This window comes from Ipomoea triloba, chromosome 13 (assembly GCF_003576645.1).
Source record: "Ipomoea triloba cultivar NCNSP0323 chromosome 13, ASM357664v1".
In the NCBI taxonomy this organism is placed as follows: domain Eukaryota; kingdom Viridiplantae; phylum Streptophyta; class Magnoliopsida; order Solanales; family Convolvulaceae; genus Ipomoea; species Ipomoea triloba.
The window spans coordinates 27,616,920-27,636,781 of NC_044928.1; the positions used below are offsets into that span (position 1 = coordinate 27,616,920).

General features: G+C 34.5%; 4 protein-coding genes across 4 annotated transcripts; all 4 read right to left on the reverse strand.

The window, feature by feature from the left end:
• Positions 1 to 252: 252 nt before the first annotated feature.
• LOC116002540 (S-adenosylmethionine synthase 2) lies at positions 253 to 2,582 on the reverse strand. The gene is made up of 2 exons (XM_031242710.1): positions 2,431 to 2,582; positions 253 to 1,723 (listed from the first exon to the last, which is right to left on the reverse strand). Exon 2 carries the CDS (start codon positions 1,711 to 1,713, stop codon positions 532 to 534), a length of 1,182 nt encoding a protein of 393 aa, XP_031098570.1. The 5' UTR covers positions 1,714 to 1,723; positions 2,431 to 2,582; the 3' UTR covers positions 253 to 531.
• A 6,253-nt stretch (positions 2,583 to 8,835) lies between these two features.
• On the reverse strand, positions 8,836 to 11,181 carry LOC116002908. Its single transcript, XM_031243091.1, has 6 exons — positions 11,123 to 11,181; positions 10,912 to 11,041; positions 10,652 to 10,830; positions 9,580 to 9,859; positions 9,329 to 9,498; positions 8,836 to 9,077 (listed from the first exon to the last, which is right to left on the reverse strand). The coding sequence occupies exons 1-6, from the start codon at positions 11,145 to 11,147 to the stop codon at positions 8,902 to 8,904; spliced, it is 960 nt and encodes a 319-aa protein (XP_031098951.1). The 5' UTR covers positions 11,148 to 11,181; the 3' UTR covers positions 8,836 to 8,901.
• A 1,523-nt stretch (positions 11,182 to 12,704) lies between these two features.
• Positions 12,705 to 15,306, reverse strand: LOC116002877. Its single transcript, XM_031243061.1, has 6 exons — positions 15,227 to 15,306; positions 14,995 to 15,124; positions 14,550 to 14,710; positions 13,695 to 13,998; positions 13,245 to 13,417; positions 12,705 to 13,032 (listed from the first exon to the last, which is right to left on the reverse strand). Exons 1-6 carry the CDS (start codon positions 15,246 to 15,248, stop codon positions 12,872 to 12,874), a joined length of 951 nt encoding a protein of 316 aa, XP_031098921.1. The 5' UTR covers positions 15,249 to 15,306; the 3' UTR covers positions 12,705 to 12,871.
• A 1,660-nt stretch (positions 15,307 to 16,966) lies between these two features.
• On the reverse strand, positions 16,967 to 19,842 carry LOC116002882. The gene is made up of 6 exons (XM_031243066.1): positions 19,717 to 19,842; positions 19,502 to 19,634; positions 18,635 to 18,804; positions 17,928 to 18,243; positions 17,489 to 17,679; positions 16,967 to 17,363 (listed from the first exon to the last, which is right to left on the reverse strand). The coding sequence occupies exons 1-6, from the start codon at positions 19,739 to 19,741 to the stop codon at positions 17,188 to 17,190; spliced, it is 1,011 nt and encodes a 336-aa protein (XP_031098926.1). The 5' UTR covers positions 19,742 to 19,842; the 3' UTR covers positions 16,967 to 17,187.
• Positions 19,843 to 19,862: the final 20 nt, after the last annotated feature.

A 19,862-nucleotide genomic window follows, 5' to 3' on the forward strand; every position in this document is an offset into this window, starting at 1 on the left:
AACGAGTAGAGTATATTTTTTATTCTCCTCCCAGGGGCATTTAACTTCTGTTGGTTGACATTATTGTGCGAGTAAGAATTGTTTTCCTGACATTGTGTTGCTGGGAGTAAAGATTATGTAATGTGTTCTCTTCCCCTTCACACGTAGAAGAGAAAAAAATAAAAATAAAAGCCTTCTATCAATAATAACTAGTCCTGTGTCGAAACTCGCAACTCAAAAGCTAGCTTAGTGCTAATAATAACCTATAGAATCGGAAAGTAACATTTCAAAACACATTATATATTTGTAGTAGTTATGATGATTTAACACCAACAGTATATAACCGTTTAGCAAGAAACGAATAACAAATGGGACAAATGGCAACTCTACCCCACCCCAAAAACTAAAAGCACAAAGGAAAAAATTCAAAAAAAGAAAAAAGAAGAAAAAGAAAATTTAAACACATGGCCTGTCCATTAGGCAACATATTGGGGCAAAGGATTAAGCTAAATAGTCGTCGGCATCCGCAACAGCATCAGCAACAATATCAATTTAAGCTTGAGGTTTGTCCCACTTGAGAGGCTTCACCACTTCCCATGTGAAGTCAGGGTCATCCCTACCGAAATGGCCATAAGCAGCGGTCTTCAAGAACCTGCTGTTGCCACCCCTCTTGAGGTCCAGGTTGATGGCGATCATACCAGGCCTGAAATCAAAGTGCTCCTTCACAATCTTGAGGATTTCCTTGTCGGGAATCTTTCCGGTTCCATAGGTATCTACGAAGACAGACAATGGTTCAGGCACACCAATGGCATATGACACCTGCACAATGCACCTACGAGCAAGCCCGTTGGCAACAATGCTCTTGGCAGCTTGCCTCACAACATAGGCTCCACTTCTGTCCACCTTGGTAGGGTCTTTCCCTGAGAAAGCACCTCCTCCGTGAGCACCCCATCCACCGTATGTGTCAATAATGATCTTGCGGCCAGTGAGCCCAGCATCACCATGAGGTCCACCAATGACAAATCGGCCTGATGGGTTGAGGTGAAAGATGGTCTTCTCATCAAGGTACTTCTCGGGAATCACAGGCTTGATGACATGCTCCTTGAGATCACGAGCAATTTCGTCATTGGTGACAGTCTCATCATGCTGAGTAGAGATCAAAACAGTGTGTACACGGACAGGAACCATGGCACCATTGTCATTGTAGTACTCAACAGTGACCTGAGTTTTACCATCAGGTCTGAGCCAAGCGCAGGTCCCATCCTTCCGGACCTCGGTGAGGCGAGCTCCAAGCTTGGTTGCAAGGACATGGCTGAGGGGCATCAATTCAGGGGTCTCGTCGGTGGCATATCCAAACATGTGGCCCTGGTCACCAGCACCAATATCCTCAGGTCTCTTTGTAAGATGACCATGGACACCCTGGGCAATATCAGGACTCTGCTGCTCAATGTTAACAAGGACCTTGCAGTTGTCAGCATCCAAACCAACATCATCAGACACAAATCCAATTGCACGGCAAGTGTCCCGCACAATTTTCTCATAATCAATCTCCGCCTTGGTTGTGATCTCTCCAAAAACCATCACCATGTTAGTCTTGGTGCAGGTTTCACAAGCAACCTTGCTCTCAGGATCCTGAGCAAGGCAAGCATCTAGCACAGCATCAGAGACCTGGTCGCAGAGCTTGTCAGGGTGTCCCTCATTAACGGACTCGGAAGTGAACAAGAAGGTTTCCATATCTTCCGAGCTGCAGATAAGATCACAAATCAAAACACAATTCCAACAACAGATCAGAAACTTTCATCAACCCTAAACCAAAACAATCCACAATCCAACTAAAGAAGACAGTAATCCAATTTCATAACACTAACAGGCGCTGATATGCTCTCAAAAACACATCATAACAGAACATATATTCAACTTCATCAAAATGGAGCACAATATGATCTGAGTACCTAAGACAGTAAAATTAGTCTCCTAACACTAACATGCGCTGAAAAAAACACATCATAACAGAACATCCACTCAATTTCGTCAAAACGGACAGCAAGTATCACGCTACTCAGATTAATAAAGCGAGATTCAACTATTCAAGGCGTATGCTACTCAGATTCATGGACAACAAGTATCACGCTAAACAATACCGACAAAACGGACGCATACATTCGCAGATAAACTTCAAATCGCAGATCTAGCTGAAGCAGAGCACAACAACTACAGATCTACACCGCCTTTAACTTCAATGACAAACAAAACTCAACACACATCGCAGATCTAAACAAACAACATCAATTAAAAAAAACTATCAACTATAAGCAAAGTAAAATCCTAACACAGCAGCAGTTCCGATGCAATCTCACTCAGATCTGAACTATTAACGACAAAGCAAATGTACCGACACTAATTGCGCGTATGTACATAGAGAGAGTAGAGAGAGGAGGAGAGGGAACTTACAGAGAGAGGATTTGAGTGCAGTGAATATGGTGTAGAGGAGGTCTTGGAGGCGATGGGCAAAGAGAAATGAGACTTAGAGGGGGTTTATATAGGGGAAGGGAGGATCCCTTTACGACATGATTCGGGCTATATTCATCTGAGAGAGTAGTTGAGATTCAGCGTCTACGGCCGACACTCCAATTCGGTAACTCCTTTTTTCAACCGCGTCATTGGATTAGTCAAATCAATTTCGCGTTTACCAACCTGGCAACCTAACATCATCTTGCACTCTATTATTATTACAGTATTATATTATTATATATAATGCTAAGTAGTAGGTGGAACAAAATTTGATGTGATATCACCAATTGAAATAAGATTTTTTTTGGAAATAGTATATAGATTGAAAATAAATTGTGATTTATTATCTTTTAAGAGGTTGGAAATATAATTTACCTGTGCTTATTATTTTGAAACGGATGCAGATTTTCTTTATCAGTCAAAGATGTTATAGTAAGAGTCTTCTGAGTTAAGGATTTGACTAGCAAAATTGAGAAATCTGGTATAATTATAACAACAAAAAAGCAAAAAAATATAATAAGCAAATTTTAGCATAAGTTCGTGAAGAACTTTCGTAATTAACAAAATTTATGTTCTTTTTTCAATCCAACTTGTTTGTATATTGCGCTTTAATGATGGTATTTTTGGCATTGTCTGGAGGGGAGGGGTGGGGTTTGGGGTTTTTTTAATTATTATTATTATTTTTAAAATTTGTAATATTTAAAATAAATAAATAAAATAATTTATTAAATGTTAACCACCACGTCAGCGGTTAATCTAGAGAACAAGTCACTTTTGACTGAATTGCATGATTTTAGCTTGTTCAAAGATTCAATTGCTTTTCTTTTTTTTTTTTTTGAGTTGGATGACCAAATTGCATTTTCATGTGTAGTTCAGCGGTCAATTTGAACATTTTTCCTTAATTATATAATATTTTGTCTAATTTTATTTTAAATAAAGAAAATGTATTATTGTTCCTCTCCTTAAATCCCTCCAAGAAAAAGTCATATAATGAGGGATTTAGGAGGAAAGTTTTTGAAAGGTTGGATAACATTACTTTTTAAATAATAATTTTTTTATTATTTATAAATTTATCAGTATAATATAATTATAAAAATATAAAAATGACTACATGAGTGATGTGGGGCATTCCACATTGCCCAATTGCAAAGAAATGAAGCATGAGGTTCCCCTATAAAAGGGGAGCCTCATACTCAGATTTTGGGAGTTAAGCAAAGTCCTCTCCCATATTTGGGAGGTATATAATTCACTCTCCTTGGTATACATTTAATACCTAATGGCATTTACTCCATATTATTATTACTAGCTTTTTCTATATCTATAAATAATAAAAATAAATGTTGAATATTAGTATTCAATGTTAAAATCATAATTACATTAAAATAGTTTTAAAAAAAGTTATAAAATTAATAGTTGTAAAATTCATATTATATTAAAAAGTATAGTTAATAATTTGGGCAACAATTATGTCATTATTAATAATGGTTAAAATATGAATTTTAGATATGGAAATGATTAAATATAATTGTACGTGGTAGCATTCAATGTATAGTAACGGAAGTTTAATAATGTAAGGGATAATTTTATCCGATAAAAATTATAGTACAATATTTGTAGTGCAATGTACAACTCAACAAGTATAAAAATACAAACATAAATCAGAGTACTAATATGGATTCACTCATGCTTATAAAATTTATATTGTTTCTTTTTATAAACCAAATAACAGATTTTTTTTTTTTTTGGTGTAGCTCAGGATTTTCACCATCGAACACAATACCTAATTCTTTTGCTGAATTGTAGACACCTCTATTGGGTGGGATAACTGGCCTGGAGATGGTTGCTATATACCCAAAATCAAGGATCGAACACTTAACTAAAGGTTAAGGGTGAATGAATCACTTGCCACTCAATCACATCCCAGTTCAAATAATATAATTATTAGCTATTTTTTCAAAATTCATTTTATGAACCAAATTAAAGGAATTAAATTCATAATAATATGACAAAAAGATAGAGTCTACAATTTTGTCGAATTCATATACCACGCGATGCTCACAAGGATACAACTCCAAATCAAGGTTGGCGAGAAACATGCTTTGAGTATACGTTTGAAACAGGTGGATAAAAATATACTCTATTTAAAGCAAGCTGTCATTATCTCTGGTAATTTAATTAATTAATGATAGTAAAAGTAAAATGCTATTAAGAATCAAAATATTTTCGTTTTGACTCCTCGTTTATAAAGAATGGTCAGTAGTCAAATACAGCGGTTGGTAGGTCAAAACTGTCAGCCTTGCCATGAAAATAACCATAGTTCTACTCGAGTTAAGTTTGAAAACGATTTGAGATTTGAGATTTTGATTTTGTGTGGATGGGATCTATTGTTCTGTATTTGATTTATTTTTTCACGTGCCAACTAAATTAGGATTAGTTTTACTTCAATGTTCGCAATCAATTTAAAAAAAAAAACTTTTTTTTTAACATTTGTTATACTTGAAAAGAAAAGAAAAGAAAAAAACTAACTAATAGTTATTACATGAGACGCAATTATATAGACACCGATAGTTCAACTTTAATTTATGTTATGTAATGATCCAAATGTGTGCTAGGTGACAATTCAAAAATGTGAAGTCTCAACAAGCCCATATTGTCAAAATATGTCACCATCCAATCGTATGTGATCAATTTAGTTCTTGATGTCTATGTAAGATCTATTTTGTAATAATAATAATAATAATAATAATAATAATAATAATAATAATAATAATAATAATAATATAATAATAATAATAATATTATTATTATTATTATTATTATTATTATTATTATTATTATGAAAGGTGTTTATTGAATTATAGATAGTGTAAATCAGCCCCTCAATAATTTGATATGTAGCTTATAGTGCACAAATTTTTTAAAGTGACATTTTTAGTTGCTCATAAATAGATTGTGTTAGTTTATAATAATAAAAAAAAAATGTTAAAGACCTTATTTTGCAAAGTTAATTTTGTTGTTTAAACATCAATCTCGGTTCTACTATACATATATCATTACTCCACTTATGTAATTTTTAGCTCAAAAAATGTTAAAATTTATCTAGTGTGATATAGTAAAGTGTCATTTTTTACTTAAGGGATCACATATTTTAGACAACATTAGTATCTTTTTACTATATCACACTTTTTTTTACTAATGTTGTCCAAAATATGTGATCCCTTAAGTAAAAAATGACACTTTAAAATAATGAAACTTCTGAGGTAAGATAATATATTTTACGAGTTAGAATAATGTACTTTATGAATTATAAAAATGTACGTTGTAATGGATCGTATGAAAAAAAAAATACACGAAACAACGTCGTTTTAGAACTGTGGTCCACACATCTGTATGGACCACGGTACGTCCACGCAATAACTATTATATAAAGATAACTCATAAAGCAAAAGTGTCATTTTTATGTAAAAATCTTTGAAATCCACCAACAGTATTCATGATCGTATCATATGTTTTTATTCGAACTGTTGAAAGGAACTGTCATAACCTAACAAAAAATGTTGTCGGATTTGATTTGGTACTGGTTGCCTGTTGGTTTGGTCATTTATGAATTATTATGTGGCATGTGAGATTGTTACCACATCTCTTTCTCTTACTTGCTGTCGTACTTATGAATGTATTTGTTACTCTGTAATTTTAAAATATACATGCATATATACCAACTACTTGCCTGTTGTTGACGTTGTATGTATGGATTAGTTATACATTTTAAGCAATAAAATATATGAATGATACTCTATAGTAACTATATTTAATTTAATATAGTACTTAATTAGGTAAATTATTATTGCCAAATATTGCACCCAATGACCATGGTAAGATCATCTCCAACTCAAAACACCAAAAGTCTACACAAATAAATGTCATATCAAAAGAATATTCTCACACCAAATTTTATTCATCTCCAACCCATCACACCAAATTTTTACATTAAATGTTATTTTATACTCAAATATAATTTGTCAAAGACCTTGTGGTATGGTGACACCTGGTTTACACTTCCACACGGAAGGGGGTAAGTTCGAGCCTCAGAGGAGGAGGTAAAGGAGTCGCCGTCTTATATAACACCTCAACGGAGGAAGTGTTACACGCACGCTAAAATAACACTACCTTAAAAATGTTATTTGATATAACACTTAAAAGCGTTATTTGCCCGGTGATAATGCAAACAAGATATCAACTTAGGGGCAGACGAACCTCACTATTGCTCCAACTATTAATTTTGTCACATTAGGTGCATAAGTATGCTTTTGTTGTCACATTTGGTCGTGCCGAGTAAATCTCCAGCAATCACTTACCGAAAGATATAAATTTTCTCACATCTGAGATTGTTACAATGATAACTTTTAGTAATAGTGTTCTGTATTTATATTTGAATATATCATTTTTTGTTCTTTGTAACAACTTTATTTGGAAAAAAATTACATTTTATGGGCGAGCAGTTGGAAATTTGATTGATATAACCAAATATCAAATTAAAAGGTAGGAGGAAATATGAAAAAAAGATGCAGTACTCAATAATAATTAAAATAATTATGAAATAATTAAATGACACAATATAAAATGAAATAAAAGTTAGTAAGACGTGACTCCCCTTGAATGCTTTGATTGATTTAGAAATATTTGTTTGGCACTTTGGCACGTTATTGGTGAATTGGTTTGGAGAAGCTTCATTATTTAATTTGTGATTTAATTATTTTTTTAATTTCACGGTTACTAGTGTCGGTGCGGGTCACGTCGCCTTTACCCGGGTTTCCTGCCCGGCCCAATATATCTTGAGAAACTTTGCAATTTTAATTGATTATTTGTTGATGACTTGATGGCAATTAACATTTCAATTGTTTTTATTTATACGAATAAAGGTTAAATAAGTTATTAAATTATATGTAAAATTATAAGTGTGTTATTTATTTTAAAACAATTACAATATGTCATTGAAAATATAAAATTATGCAATTAAACCAAAGTTATAAGCTCTTTTGGTTCTAGTTAATGACGTGCGATTCTTTGTTTCATTTTCAGCTGCCGACAATTCAAATTAAAGAAAAACTTGTACATGCAAGTAAAAGTATTTTTTTTAGGGCAGAAATTTGTGTGAACCCGTCTTACAAATAAAATGTAAAATATATATTAGTAAATGTAATATTTTGTACGAAATTATAAATAAAATGTTTATTACTTATACGGAAAAATGTAATACTTTTACATTTTGATGTAAAAGTATTACATTTTCCTTTATAAGTGCAACATTATTTATAACTTATTATAAGGGAAATGATAATGTAGTTACTACGGATGTATACACAAACACTGCAGGGACGCAAGGGTATTAGGATCGAATCGTAGACGGTCCTTTAATGGTCTGCTTGTTGGTTTAAGTTTGAGCTCGGGAGTGACGTGAAGCTAGAGTGTCCCGAGCATTGATATGGTAAGTGTACATGCTGAAAAGTCTCCCTCTTAACATTTAATGCCCTATTTATAGGGGTGAAGAGAGCACATGCCGGAGGCTCGGCATGTGCAACACGTGTGACTCATTCATAGGGGAAGGATAGGTCGGAGGCTCCGCTGATTCCTCCATGTGTGTTAAGGTTCCTGATGTCCTCGTTTCTGCTGTGATTGGGTTGAAACAAAGGAGTAAGGCTTAGCTTTCTAATTAGACTCAGCTGGATAGGCCGTCCCGACCTGAGAAGGTCGAGTTGGATGAAAAAAGCGGGCGCAAACTATTGTTAACTAAGCTTATGCTTGGTATTCACATCTAGACTGGGTCGATACGTTTGAGGTCGGTTATGCTCGGGAATAATTTCTCATGGTAGCTTGACCAGATACCGAGTATGTATACAATACTATAGGTAACTAAGTACACCCGAGATATATTCCACATCAGAAAAATATAATACTTTTGATGATGGAAAAAGTAATACTTTAAATAAAAAATGTAAAGGTATTACATTTGTTACCAAAAGTATAATGTTTTCAAGTAATAAACATTTTATTCATAATTTATTATTATATTTGCTAGTATAAGTATTACATTTGCATATTGATTTGTCTTGCCTCGACCCATCTTATGAATAAAGATCCTTGAGATAATCTCGCATAAATGTAACCCTTGTTTTATTATATTGACAGGCTCCTAAAAACGATAACATTATGATTTACGCTACATCTCATGATAGATTATATCACAATTATTTTAGACAATATTAAATTGTAATATAATATTTTTAAGTGACAAGAAGATCGACAACATTCACTATTTAAGAGTGTGTATCAAATAAATCCAATCTCTTTTTTTTTTTTTTGAAAATAAATAAATCCAATCTTTATACAATAGAAGTTGATTTATATATATGGTCAAGATTGAAGAGGTGTAGTCTCCCCATGCACTCTGACTTCAGCTTCTATGGTGCATTTGTCCTTGCACGACGACCAAAAGCCTGCCGATTTCGTCTTGAAATAATCCTTGGTTATTAACTTTGGCCATTCATAAAAAGTGTTTGTGGGGCTTCTGGGGTTGAACCACCGGGCTCCTGCGGAATCGAAGAATCTGTTTTATTTTAACTAAAACTTTAAATTATCTGTGAAACTATGAATTTTTAATGTTACCTTGATTTATTTAATACAATTGAAAATCATTCATTATGTGTGTTTTGAATAGGCATAGTTACTTATCGTAAGATAGACACTCCATTATTTCGTATGTTTATGCTAAACAAAGAGTAAGAAACCACAAGTTTCGTTTTTTTTTTTTTTTTTATTAGTAATCGTTTTATATACGTGCCTTTGACAATCCAATTTTTGTGGTGATGACGGTCGATTAGCCGCAGTGTGAACTCTGCGTATATTCGAGAAGGAGTTGGCTCCTTGGATTCACCACCCGAAGCCAGATGTAACGACAAGGACACGTGGGTGCCCTTGTCGTCCTTCCCATTTGGGTATACCCGCATCTTCCTGTATGTATGTTGTAATAATTGATTAGCATCGTGTCGGTTTATATCTGGTGTAACTCAAAAAGTTTTGAACAGTCAATACCATTGTTGGAATGTGGGGGACTCGTGGTAGGCACGCTCGGGGACAAAAAAATTGAAAATTGTCCAAGGATACTTAACGGGATCAGGGTCTTTAACCATTGACAAACACTCTCCTGTATAGAATTTCAAGTCTTTATGCACATAAACCTCGGCACCAAACACGCATACATCGTCCACCACATATCCATACGAAGGATCATTGAACGTTCCCACAGGGATGACTCTGTCGAATCCCCATTCCGTCCTCGTCGCACGAAACCGCCTCCCTTTTTCTTGCACATCTGCTTGCACGCGGGCATCAAAATTGAAGGTTAGTTCGCACAAATTATTAGTAATTTCACTAGAAAAATTCACAATCACTGAAAGTGTATACGGAATAAATCTTACCTTATGATCTTAATTGACAAAGACAACAATGTGGTAAACCAACCTTCATAACTAACCAGAGAACTACAATGAATCATGATTGAAAAAAAGCAAGCGCCTAGTCAGCGAGGGAGTATTTTAAAAAAAAAAATTGTTTAAGTATTTTTAATTTTTTAAAGATAATAATTATAAATTATATAATACTTTAATAGTTAATACTAAAATATTAAATATTAACCTACAATTTAGGGTTATCTTGCTCAAAACCATATATGTTATTTTGTGTGAAATAACCCATTAAAAATAACAATTGCTAATAACAGCCTAATTCGCACCTAGGAGGCCTGGTGGTCAGCGCCTAAGCCGCGCTTAGGTGACCTAGTCGGTTGCCTAGCTAGCCGGCCAGCCGCCTAGACCACCGACTAATGAGATACGCTAGGCGATCGGCCAATGCCTAGCACCTAGGGGCGATTAATTGACGCTTAGACGAGATTTTTGCAATAATACAATAAAGTAAATAAGGTGTTAAACTCAGGTTATTCATAACTGACCAAAGAATTACAATGAGGTAATAAGCCTATAAACCAGCTTAGCACAGAGGACTTCAAGGAAGTAAATAACTTGACCGGCTAAAATCAAGAATAAACTTGTAACTATATATATATATATATATATATGTGTGTGTGTGTTTTTAGACATGAACCAACCTCGAATGACCAAATAGGTATCGTTGTTTCGATCAAGCAAGAAGAGGCGGAACACGGCGTGGACTTCCCACCCGGGTTGGAAACCCCTCGACCTCGTATCCGCCATTAATGCTAGGTGCACAGATATGTGGTCTGTAACATGATTCCGTTTGTTTCCATTTGGGTAAAAAATCAACTTCCTGCAACAAAGTGCAAACACAAAAATGGGGCGTATATATGTAAGCGAGTCAAACTACTCAAACCCGACAAATTAACACTACCATTTGTATCCTCCGGCTTCGAACTCAGCTGAACTGCACTTCTTAACGTTGTATTCTGTAAGTAAAGACACGGATTGAATCTTGAACATGAAGTGACTGGGCGCCACGTCTGTAGTTGACAATGAAACCCCTAAACATATGACGACATGTCAGCAAACATTATCTGAAAAATTATAATTAAGAACATGCGTATATGTATATATGTATATACCATCTTCCCTGACGAATGTGGCCATGGGAGGACAAGCTAGCTAGGAAATATTGTTGAAGATTTGAATTGATATGATAGAAAGTTTGAATAATGTGGATGGATATATAGATGATATGATGAAAAGCTACAGGAGAGTAAGGAATGATTCTTGACGTAATGTAAAGTAATGAGGCAATATCTGCATTCCTTTTTGAGAAATAGGGATGTAGTATCGCACAGATTCTGTGCTTGTCTCGCTCACAATTCAATAGTAAACAACACAATAAACAATGCTAGCTAATTAAGAGGCCGGGAGAATAAATAATGGAATTTAAAAGATCGAGTAGCTAGCTTCTAGGTATTATGTTAAACGACCGTTGAATTGAGACATATAATAATTAAATTAGGCAAAATCTCATATGAGAATGTTTCACTGGTTGGGTTGTTCATAACTATTACCCTTTTATTCATAACTAATTCTTTAAATAGGGCTGCTATCTCTTTGTGTTTCAGTAGATTGAGAAAGTAGTTATGAATATATACTACATTGTCACAGAGTCAGTAGTACTAAAAAAAAGTAATTCTTTAATATCTAAATATGTACATTTTGATTTAAGAGGACATTTGGTAGTTAGGGATCGGAAGTACTCAAACGTGCTTTTTTGAGAATTTAAAATCGGGTCACACTTGTATCACGGATCCTTATTCGAATGAAGATATTAGGTTAAAAAACATGGTTAAATTTCAACCATTGATCTAGTCCAAATCAAAAGTTCAGAATGAAGAATTTTTTATTTTTTTTTTCAAAATGTGTTGGTATTATGATAATTTTGTGTAAATAAGTTCAAATGATTTTTTTTTCGAGTGCACATTTTTCCTTCTTCGAGTCGATATGTTTTCTCTCGGTGCATAGTTCCTCCCTTTGAGTGCACATCTTTGTACCTTTGAGTGCACATTCATATGTGTTCAAGTGCACATTTTTGTGCCTTTAAGTGCACAATTATAGGTCAATGTTTATTTTATCTTTTGCATTTTTACAATAACATATAACTAAATTTCTAATGAAATTTGTGAGATTTACAAACGGTTTGTAAAGATAATTACTTCAATAACAGTTAAGTTGAATTACTCCACTTTTTGGTACCATAATTGCTTCGATTGCATATCTTTGTGTTTTTGAGCGCATATTTTTGTGCCTTCAAGTGCATAATTATGAGCCCGTGTCTATTATATCTTTCTTTTTTTTTCAACAAAAGTATAACTAAATTTCTAATGAAATCTGTGAGATATTAAATAACTTCCTTTTTTAGTACCATAATTACTTTTAGTGTAGAATTTTGACATTCGACTATTCGAGTGCACATTTGTGTGTTGTATATATACATACATGCATACATACATATATTGTTTGCTCACAAGTTAATGGCTAACCTATGTAGCCTGCGAGACCTGCATTTTCATGGATCAAATATTTTAGGTCCTAACCCACTCCACCGCAGAGCAGTTTAGAGTTGACTCGAGAATTTTGGTCCCCTTTTAACATCCCTACTCTTGACTCAAACATCTCAAACCCCCATGCATGCCCGACAAAGAAAAACTAGTATACACTCAAGTGAAAACGTTGTTTTATTATTTGGATGAGCTGCCAAAGCAAAATGATAACCTCATACATAACATGAAAGATCATATCAAATCCGAAGATCTCAATAATTTTACACAACATTAGAATAGATTGTAATATAGTCTTCATTTTGGAGTTGGTTTATATGGTCAAGAATAATGAAGAGGTATAGTCTCCCCGTGCATTCTAACTTCAGCATCTATGACGCATTTGTCCTTGGACGACGACCAAAAGCTTGCCTTGAAAGTCTCCATAGGTATAAACTGTGGCCATTCACAACGAGTTGTGGAGGGGCTTAACCATCGAGTTTCTGCAACAATAATCAACTAACATTGATACCATTTTATACGAAATGAATGATATGTTATGTCTCAATTAATAGTTTAAGTTGATAGACTGATAGTGAAATTATAACACATTACTCACTTAGAATCTTATATCATTTTCCTATTTTACATGTCTATATATGCACAAAAATAAGTAATAAATCATATTTTTTTATTTGTTTTTGTATCTACGTACCTTTTTTGGTAAAATTTTTCTGATGACGACGTTCATCGATTAGACGTAGTGTGAACTCTGCATATATGCGAGAAGGGGCTTGCTCCTTGGCTTCATTGCCCAACTCCATATGTAAAGATAAGGACAAGTGGGTGCCCTTGCCATCCATTCCCTTTGGATATACCCGCATTCTCCTGCATGGATGTTGTAATAGTTGGGCATTAATTTAATGGTGAGTCTCATGTGAGATTATCCTATCCACGAGACGAATCGAGTTAGGATTAAAATGTAATACTTTGTATTTATTATATGCTAGAAAATGTCATATCACAATTCAATGACAGCTTGAAAAGGAAAAACAGTTATTATTATTATTACTATATAAGGGCATTTTAGTTTTTTATATCACTTAATCCCCAATAATTCTATTTCTTCTTTTAGATAACAAAAAAAGGTTTGGATAGATGTTACCATTGTTGGAAGGTATTAGACTCGTGGTAGTGGCGCTGTAGGGCAAAAAAACTATAAATTTTCCAGTAGTGCTTGGCGGGGTCGGGGTCTTTAAACATTGACAAACACTCTCCTCTAGGGAATCTTGTTTCCCCTTTTGGGGATTTAAATTCTTTATGGACATAAACCTCTGCGCCAATCACGCATACATCGTCCACCACGTATCCGTATGAAGAGTCTGTGAACGTTGTTAGAGAGATGAATCTCTCAAATCCCCATTCCCTCATCGTCCCACGAAATCGCCTTCCTTTTCCCGCCTCTGCATCTGCATGCCTCAAAATGGAACCTAGCTAGGTTACTTCATGCAAATTATATTAATCAGTATATAAACTACTCCACTAACAACCTGCAAATTTACGATCCTAACCAACAAAGAATCGCATGACGCTGAAATAAATCAGCATAGGTTGTCTATATATAATTGACTGAGTCAAATTAAAAAAACTAATATAGTGGTCCTCTTGTTGAGAGTCAACCTGGTTTATAATCTCTTAGTTACCATGTTCGACTTGATTGGGGTTATCCCTGTGCAGTTTTTATTGATAGAGAAAAATTTAAGAATTTTTATAGGTGTTAAATTTCAACCTTAATTAGCTTGCCTATTAGGCCATAGAAGAAGAAATTCCCTCACCCCTATCTCTTACATTACAACCCGATAAGATAGTTGAAGGTAAATCATGATAGCTCAACAATTTATTAGGTAAATACTTATAAAGAGCCCACCACAATGTGAAACTCGTATCTGGACTGATCATGTGTTATTGCCTACAATCTAAACCCTAGTAGCTATGTGTTAAACATGATATGAAGTTGAACCTTGAACGACGAAATAGGTGTCATTGTTTTGATCAAGCAAGAAGAGGCGGAAGACGGCGTGGACTTCCCAGCCGGGTTGGAAACCGCCGGTGTCCGCCACCGCAAGGTGCATAGATATGTGGTCCTTAACACGGTTTCCATTTGGGTAGAAAATCAACTCCCTGCAACACACAAATTAAACCACACATTATATAGGCAAATTATTCTATAGACTCAGGTCGGATCGACCTTTTAAATATTGAATGCTTACAATTAAATGGTCACAATACACATACTGAATGTTGAATTGTGAACAACATGTAAGTTGTGACAGGTTCACCTTGCCAGGTGAATCCGGGTCGATGGTATAACTATTGCATTATATACATTCAGATCAATCAGAGTATAATAAGCAAGTCAACTACTCGATCAAACTCGATTGGATTAATAATATTTAACAGCGTACCATTTGTAGCCTCCGGCCTCGAACGGAGTGGACGTGTATTTCTGTATTTTGTATTGTGTAAGCAACGACACGGATTGAATCTTGAGCATGAAGTGACTTGGCGCCGCATCTACCGTTGATAATGAAACCCCTAAACATATGACCACACGTCAGCAAACATCTATCTGCAACAACATTTGCACATCCAATTATATATTATAAGAGCATTTAATTTAATTTGTTTGTAGTTTACCATCTTCCCTGACGATCGCCATGGATATATATGATGGGCGGACAAGAAAATCTTTAATTTTCTGGGTGCGAATTGAAGCTTCGATTTGATTTGATGGAAGGTTTGGTTAATGGGGTTGAATATATAGATGAAGGAGATGGAAAGAGGTTAAATGAGATCGAAGATCAAAAATTAAATTAAAGCTTGTGGAAAGTAAAGAATGATTCTTGACGTAGTAATGTAATGTGGTATAGTGGTAGACCCATATATAATTTGCATTCCTTGTTGAGAAACAGGGATGTAGTGTATCGCACAGATTCTGTGCGTGCTTGTTTCGCTCATAACTGAATAGTGTATTATAAGTGTTTAATGCGTATAGGATCCTGGTGGTCGTGATACATGCATGCATGCAAGCTAGCTAAGATGTTCTCTTCTAAGTTGTATTCCTGGAGTAAATTTGGGGCGAAATCACAAAGAAACTCGAGTATAAACGAAGTTTAAATAATTAAAAATAGACAGCCAAGTAACTTGTAATTCAATCACCTTTGTGTCTCTCTCAAATAAGAGGTTACCATACTTCAATAGGTTGAGAAAAAATATGTATAGACAGATATTACATTTTAATAAAGTCAATAGTACTCAAAAAAATTAAAAACAGTTCTAGCATATGATATAACGGTTTTAATTCAAAATATTTTATAAATTATGATATAATATTTATGATTCTCACATCTTTACTCATCCCTATTTCTCAAATTAAAAATAAAAATTAAAAATTAACTAATTTCTCCAAGGGTTCTAACTCCCTATCAACTAAAAGCTCAAGTCCATATCTAAAGTAAAAGCGAGTAAGTGTAGCATCAAACAATCGTTAATTTGCATAGATAATAACACAAAATTATCATACAAAATGGGAGAAAAATTATATATATATATATATATATATATATATATATATATATATATATATAGGATAAGTGCGAAGAAACCCTTAGGTGAAAAATAGGGCTTAATGTTAGCCATTGATCTTGCGAAAATCAACATCCCGAATGAACACACATTTAAAAAAACGTGGTGATAATTTGGTCATTTTGTGTATTGTTCAAACTTAAGGTGCGTAATTCTATAGCTTAAGGTGCGTCACTTTCTAATCAGTTTAAAACTTAATTAAGGTGCTTAAGTTTAAAGATTAAGGTGTATAGTTTTATAACTTAAGGTGCATCACTTTTCTAATTTAAGGTATATCAGTTTAAAACTTAAGGTGCATAGTTTTATAACTTAAGATGCATAGTTTTATATCTTAAGGTGCATCGATCAATTTAAAACTTAAGGTGTGTAGTTTTATAGCTTAAGACGCGTAGTTTTATATATTAAGGTGCATTAGTTGGGGACAGTGCAGACATATTGATAGGAAATGCGTTTTTTCTTTTAAAAAAAATTCATTGATTTGAGCTGTTGATATAAATTTGATCAACGGCTCAAATCTCACCCAGCCATCTTTCAAGAAGCTTCTTCGCAATCTCTTCCCTATATATATATAGCTAGGTCCATATTCTAAATTATTTCTAGTATTATAACAAAATTTCACATGCTCTCACTACAAATTGAGGAATCAAATAAGTTGCGGGTAGTTGCAAATCATCAACATCATTGAAATACTTTGAGAGTGCAATTGAGCAAAAAAATTTGAATTTGAACTCACATCTTCAAAATTTAATTTTTAACCAAGAATCCGAATACCCAACACAAATGAAGCAAAAATTTTCGAAAGTAAAAAAATTGACATGAAATATCAAAACACAACAAATTCATAGTTCACGTACAAATTTATCCAATCACAATTCATAAAGCTAAGTACTCTCTGAAATATAACATGACATATCAAACATAAGATATATACTCGGACCCAAACACAATTATTTTAGATAACATTAATTAGATTGTAATATAATCTTGATTTGGAATGAAGTTGGTTTATATGGTCAAGATAGAAGAGGTGTAGTCACCCCATGCACCCTAACTTCAGCTTCTATGGTGCATTCGTCTTTGGACTCCGACCAAAAGCCTGCCGTTTGCGTCTTGAAATACTCCTGAGTTATCACCTTTGGCCATTCATGAAAACTACTTTTGGGGTTTGAGGGGTCGAACCACCGACTTCCTGCAACAATTCAATATGTGTTCATTTCAATTAAAAGTTTAAGCAGAAGTCGTACACTTATTATATTTAATTTATGCATAGTAATAAATAAGAAATTACGAGTTTAATTTTTTGTATATACGTGCCTTCAACGACCCAATTTTTGTGTTGATGACGATCAACCAAATGTAGTGTGAACTTTGCATATATGCGAGAAATTGGCTCCTTAGCTAGAGAAGAAGTTGGCTCCATGGGTTTATCACCCAAATCCATATGTAAGGATAAGGATAAGTGGGTGCACTTGCCGTCCTTTCCATTAGGATATATCCGCATTTTCCTGATTTTCAGTCAAGTTAATCAGACAGTTAATTTAATAACCATAAAGTTATAAAGTTTCAGTTTTTTACGGAAATGATTAATTAACTTTCTGGGTTTGAGCCTATATTGGTTTATGTCCTGAGAAACCTAAGCTGATTTATTTCCTTGTAGTAAGTAGATTTACCTGTTGTACACTCTTGATTGCGAGTTTTACCCGTCACACAGAAAATATAGAGCATAGAAGAAATGAAGTTAATAAGTTGTTACCATTGATTGAAAGTGGGGGACTCGTGACAGAGACGGCCATCATCACGCTTGAGACTGCAAAAAAAATTGGGAATTTTCCATGAGTGCTTAACGAGTTCGGGATCTTTAAACATTGTCAAACACTCTCCTCTGGGGAATCTTCTTTCCCCTTCTGGGAATTTCATTTCTTTATGCACATAAACCTCCGCACCGAACACGCATTCATCGTCCACCACAAACCCGTATGAACCGTTACGGAACATTTTGATCGGGACGATTCTGTCGAATCCCCACTCCGTCCTCGTCTCACGAAATCGCCTCCCTTTTTCCTGCGCGTCTGAATCAAAATGGAGGGTTAATTAGTTCATGCAAATTTTAAGGTCTCTATTGACCTAGGTTATGATTTATGGCCCTGTTCTGTAAATGATTGTCAGCTGATTGTGTTAGAAGGTATAATTAATTGATGATATTAGTTGATTGTAGAAAAATGTTTGGTAAATTAGCTGTTAGCTGTTTGGTATAATTTATTTTTCTCAAAAAAATAATTGAAAACACTGCTTTTAGTAACCTTTTAAATTTTATATTTTGGAATTTAAAATGTTTATTAACCAAACACTTATATTGATTTTTTAACCAAATTAAACAACTAATAGTAATCAAATAAATCAAAATTAGCTGATAGACTGATTATTTACCAAACAGAGCCATATATGTGTTTAGACATTTACCTCGAATGACCAAATAGGTATCGTTGTTTTGATGAAGCAAGAAGAGGCGGAACACGGCGTGGACTTCCCACCCGGGTTGAAAACAACTGGTATCCGCCATGGCTAGGTGAATAGATATGTGGTCTGTAACTCCCTTACGGGTGTTTCCCTTTGGGTAGAAAATCAACTTCCTACAAATACAAACCACGCAATATGAGATAACTCCAATTAAATTCATCAGACTGGATAATCATGCATAATGTTACAAGTTCCACTAGTCAAATCATTCTATTGACTCTCTTAGTTTAATCCGATTTATCTCTTTATGTACGTTTGTCGCTTAAGGACAAGGCATGATTTACCTAGTGCAAAATTTCAAGGTGTGGCCAGCTAAGATCACAAGGCATAGTTTACCTAGTGCACAACTTCGGGGAGTGGATTTACTTAATCAGGCCCTATTTGGTAAAATAGTTAGATAATCAGACATTTTTGGCTTGTTTGACTTGGTTAAACAACTAATACAAGTGCTTGCTGTATTAGCTTTGTGTAGTAGTTTATTGCTCCAAAAGACTAAAATTCAAAAAGTTGCTCAAAGCAACCTTTTCGATTAGTTTTTTGGAAAAATCATTTTGCAAGCTATCAGTTAACAACTAATTTATCAAACATGCATCTTTCTACAATCAGCTAATATTATTAACTAATAAAACTCACTAACCAAATTAACTAACAACTATCAGCCAACAGCAATTTACCAAACACCCTTAGGTAGCGACGGTAGATTTTCGTTTTTCTTATCACCAAAAGACCAAGCGTTATATATGTTTGGAGTATAAGCGAGTCAAACTATTCGGACCCGAGAAAGAGGAAGAGGAAGAGGAGGGTAAATACCATTTGTAGCCTCCGGCTTCGAATGGAGCTGAAGTGTATTTGTCTATAGGGTGTTCTTCATCAAGTGACAACACGGATTGAATCTTGAACATGAAGTGGGTGGGCGCTGCGTCTGTGGTTGATAATGAAACCCCTAAACATATACATACATACATGTCAGCAAACATCTGCAACTAACATTTGCAAAATTATAAGATCAGAAAACATGTGTGTACCATCTTCCCTGACGAGTACAGCCATGGCCGGAGAAGAAAGGTGTTGCTGGGCGGGTATATAAACAGTGGGTCTTGGATCTGATATGATGAAAGGTTTAATTTGATAGATATGATTAATAATGTTGTTGGAGATATAGGGGAGCTAG

Excerpts from the sequence above, each read along its gene's own strand:
- LOC116002540 (XM_031242710.1), bottom strand. The coding sequence starts at position 1,713 with ATGGAAACCTTCTTGTTCACTTCCGAGTCCGTTAATGAGGGACACCCT.
- LOC116002908 (XM_031243091.1), bottom strand. The coding sequence starts at position 11,147 with ATGGCCACATTCGTCAGGGAAGATG. Across the intron at positions 11,042-11,122 it reads CACATTCGTCAGGGAAGATG|GGGTTTCATTGTCAACTACA; the intron begins GTATATACATAT and ends TCATATGTTTAG. Across the intron at positions 9,499-9,579 it reads TCCCCCACATTCCAACAATG|GAAGATGCGGGTATACCCAA; the intron begins GTATTGACTGTT and ends ACATACATACAG.
- LOC116002882 (XM_031243066.1), bottom strand. The coding sequence starts at position 19,741 with ATGGCTGTACTCGTCAGGGAAGATG. Across the intron at positions 17,680-17,927 it reads TCCCCCACTTTCAATCAATG|GAAAATGCGGATATATCCTA; the intron begins GTAACAACTTAT and ends ACTGAAAATCAG. Across the intron at positions 17,364-17,488 it reads CAAAAATTGGGTCGTTGAAG|GAAGTCGGTGGTTCGACCCC; the intron begins GCACGTATATAC and ends GAATTGTTGCAG.
- LOC116002877 (XM_031243061.1), bottom strand. The coding sequence starts at position 15,248 with ATGGCGATCGTCAGGGAAGATG. Across the intron at positions 13,418-13,694 it reads TCTAATACCTTCCAACAATG|GAGAATGCGGGTATATCCAA; the intron begins GTAACATCTATC and ends ACATCCATGCAG. Across the intron at positions 13,033-13,244 it reads GAAAAATTTTACCAAAAAAG|AAACTCGATGGTTAAGCCCC; the intron begins GTACGTAGATAC and ends TTATTGTTGCAG.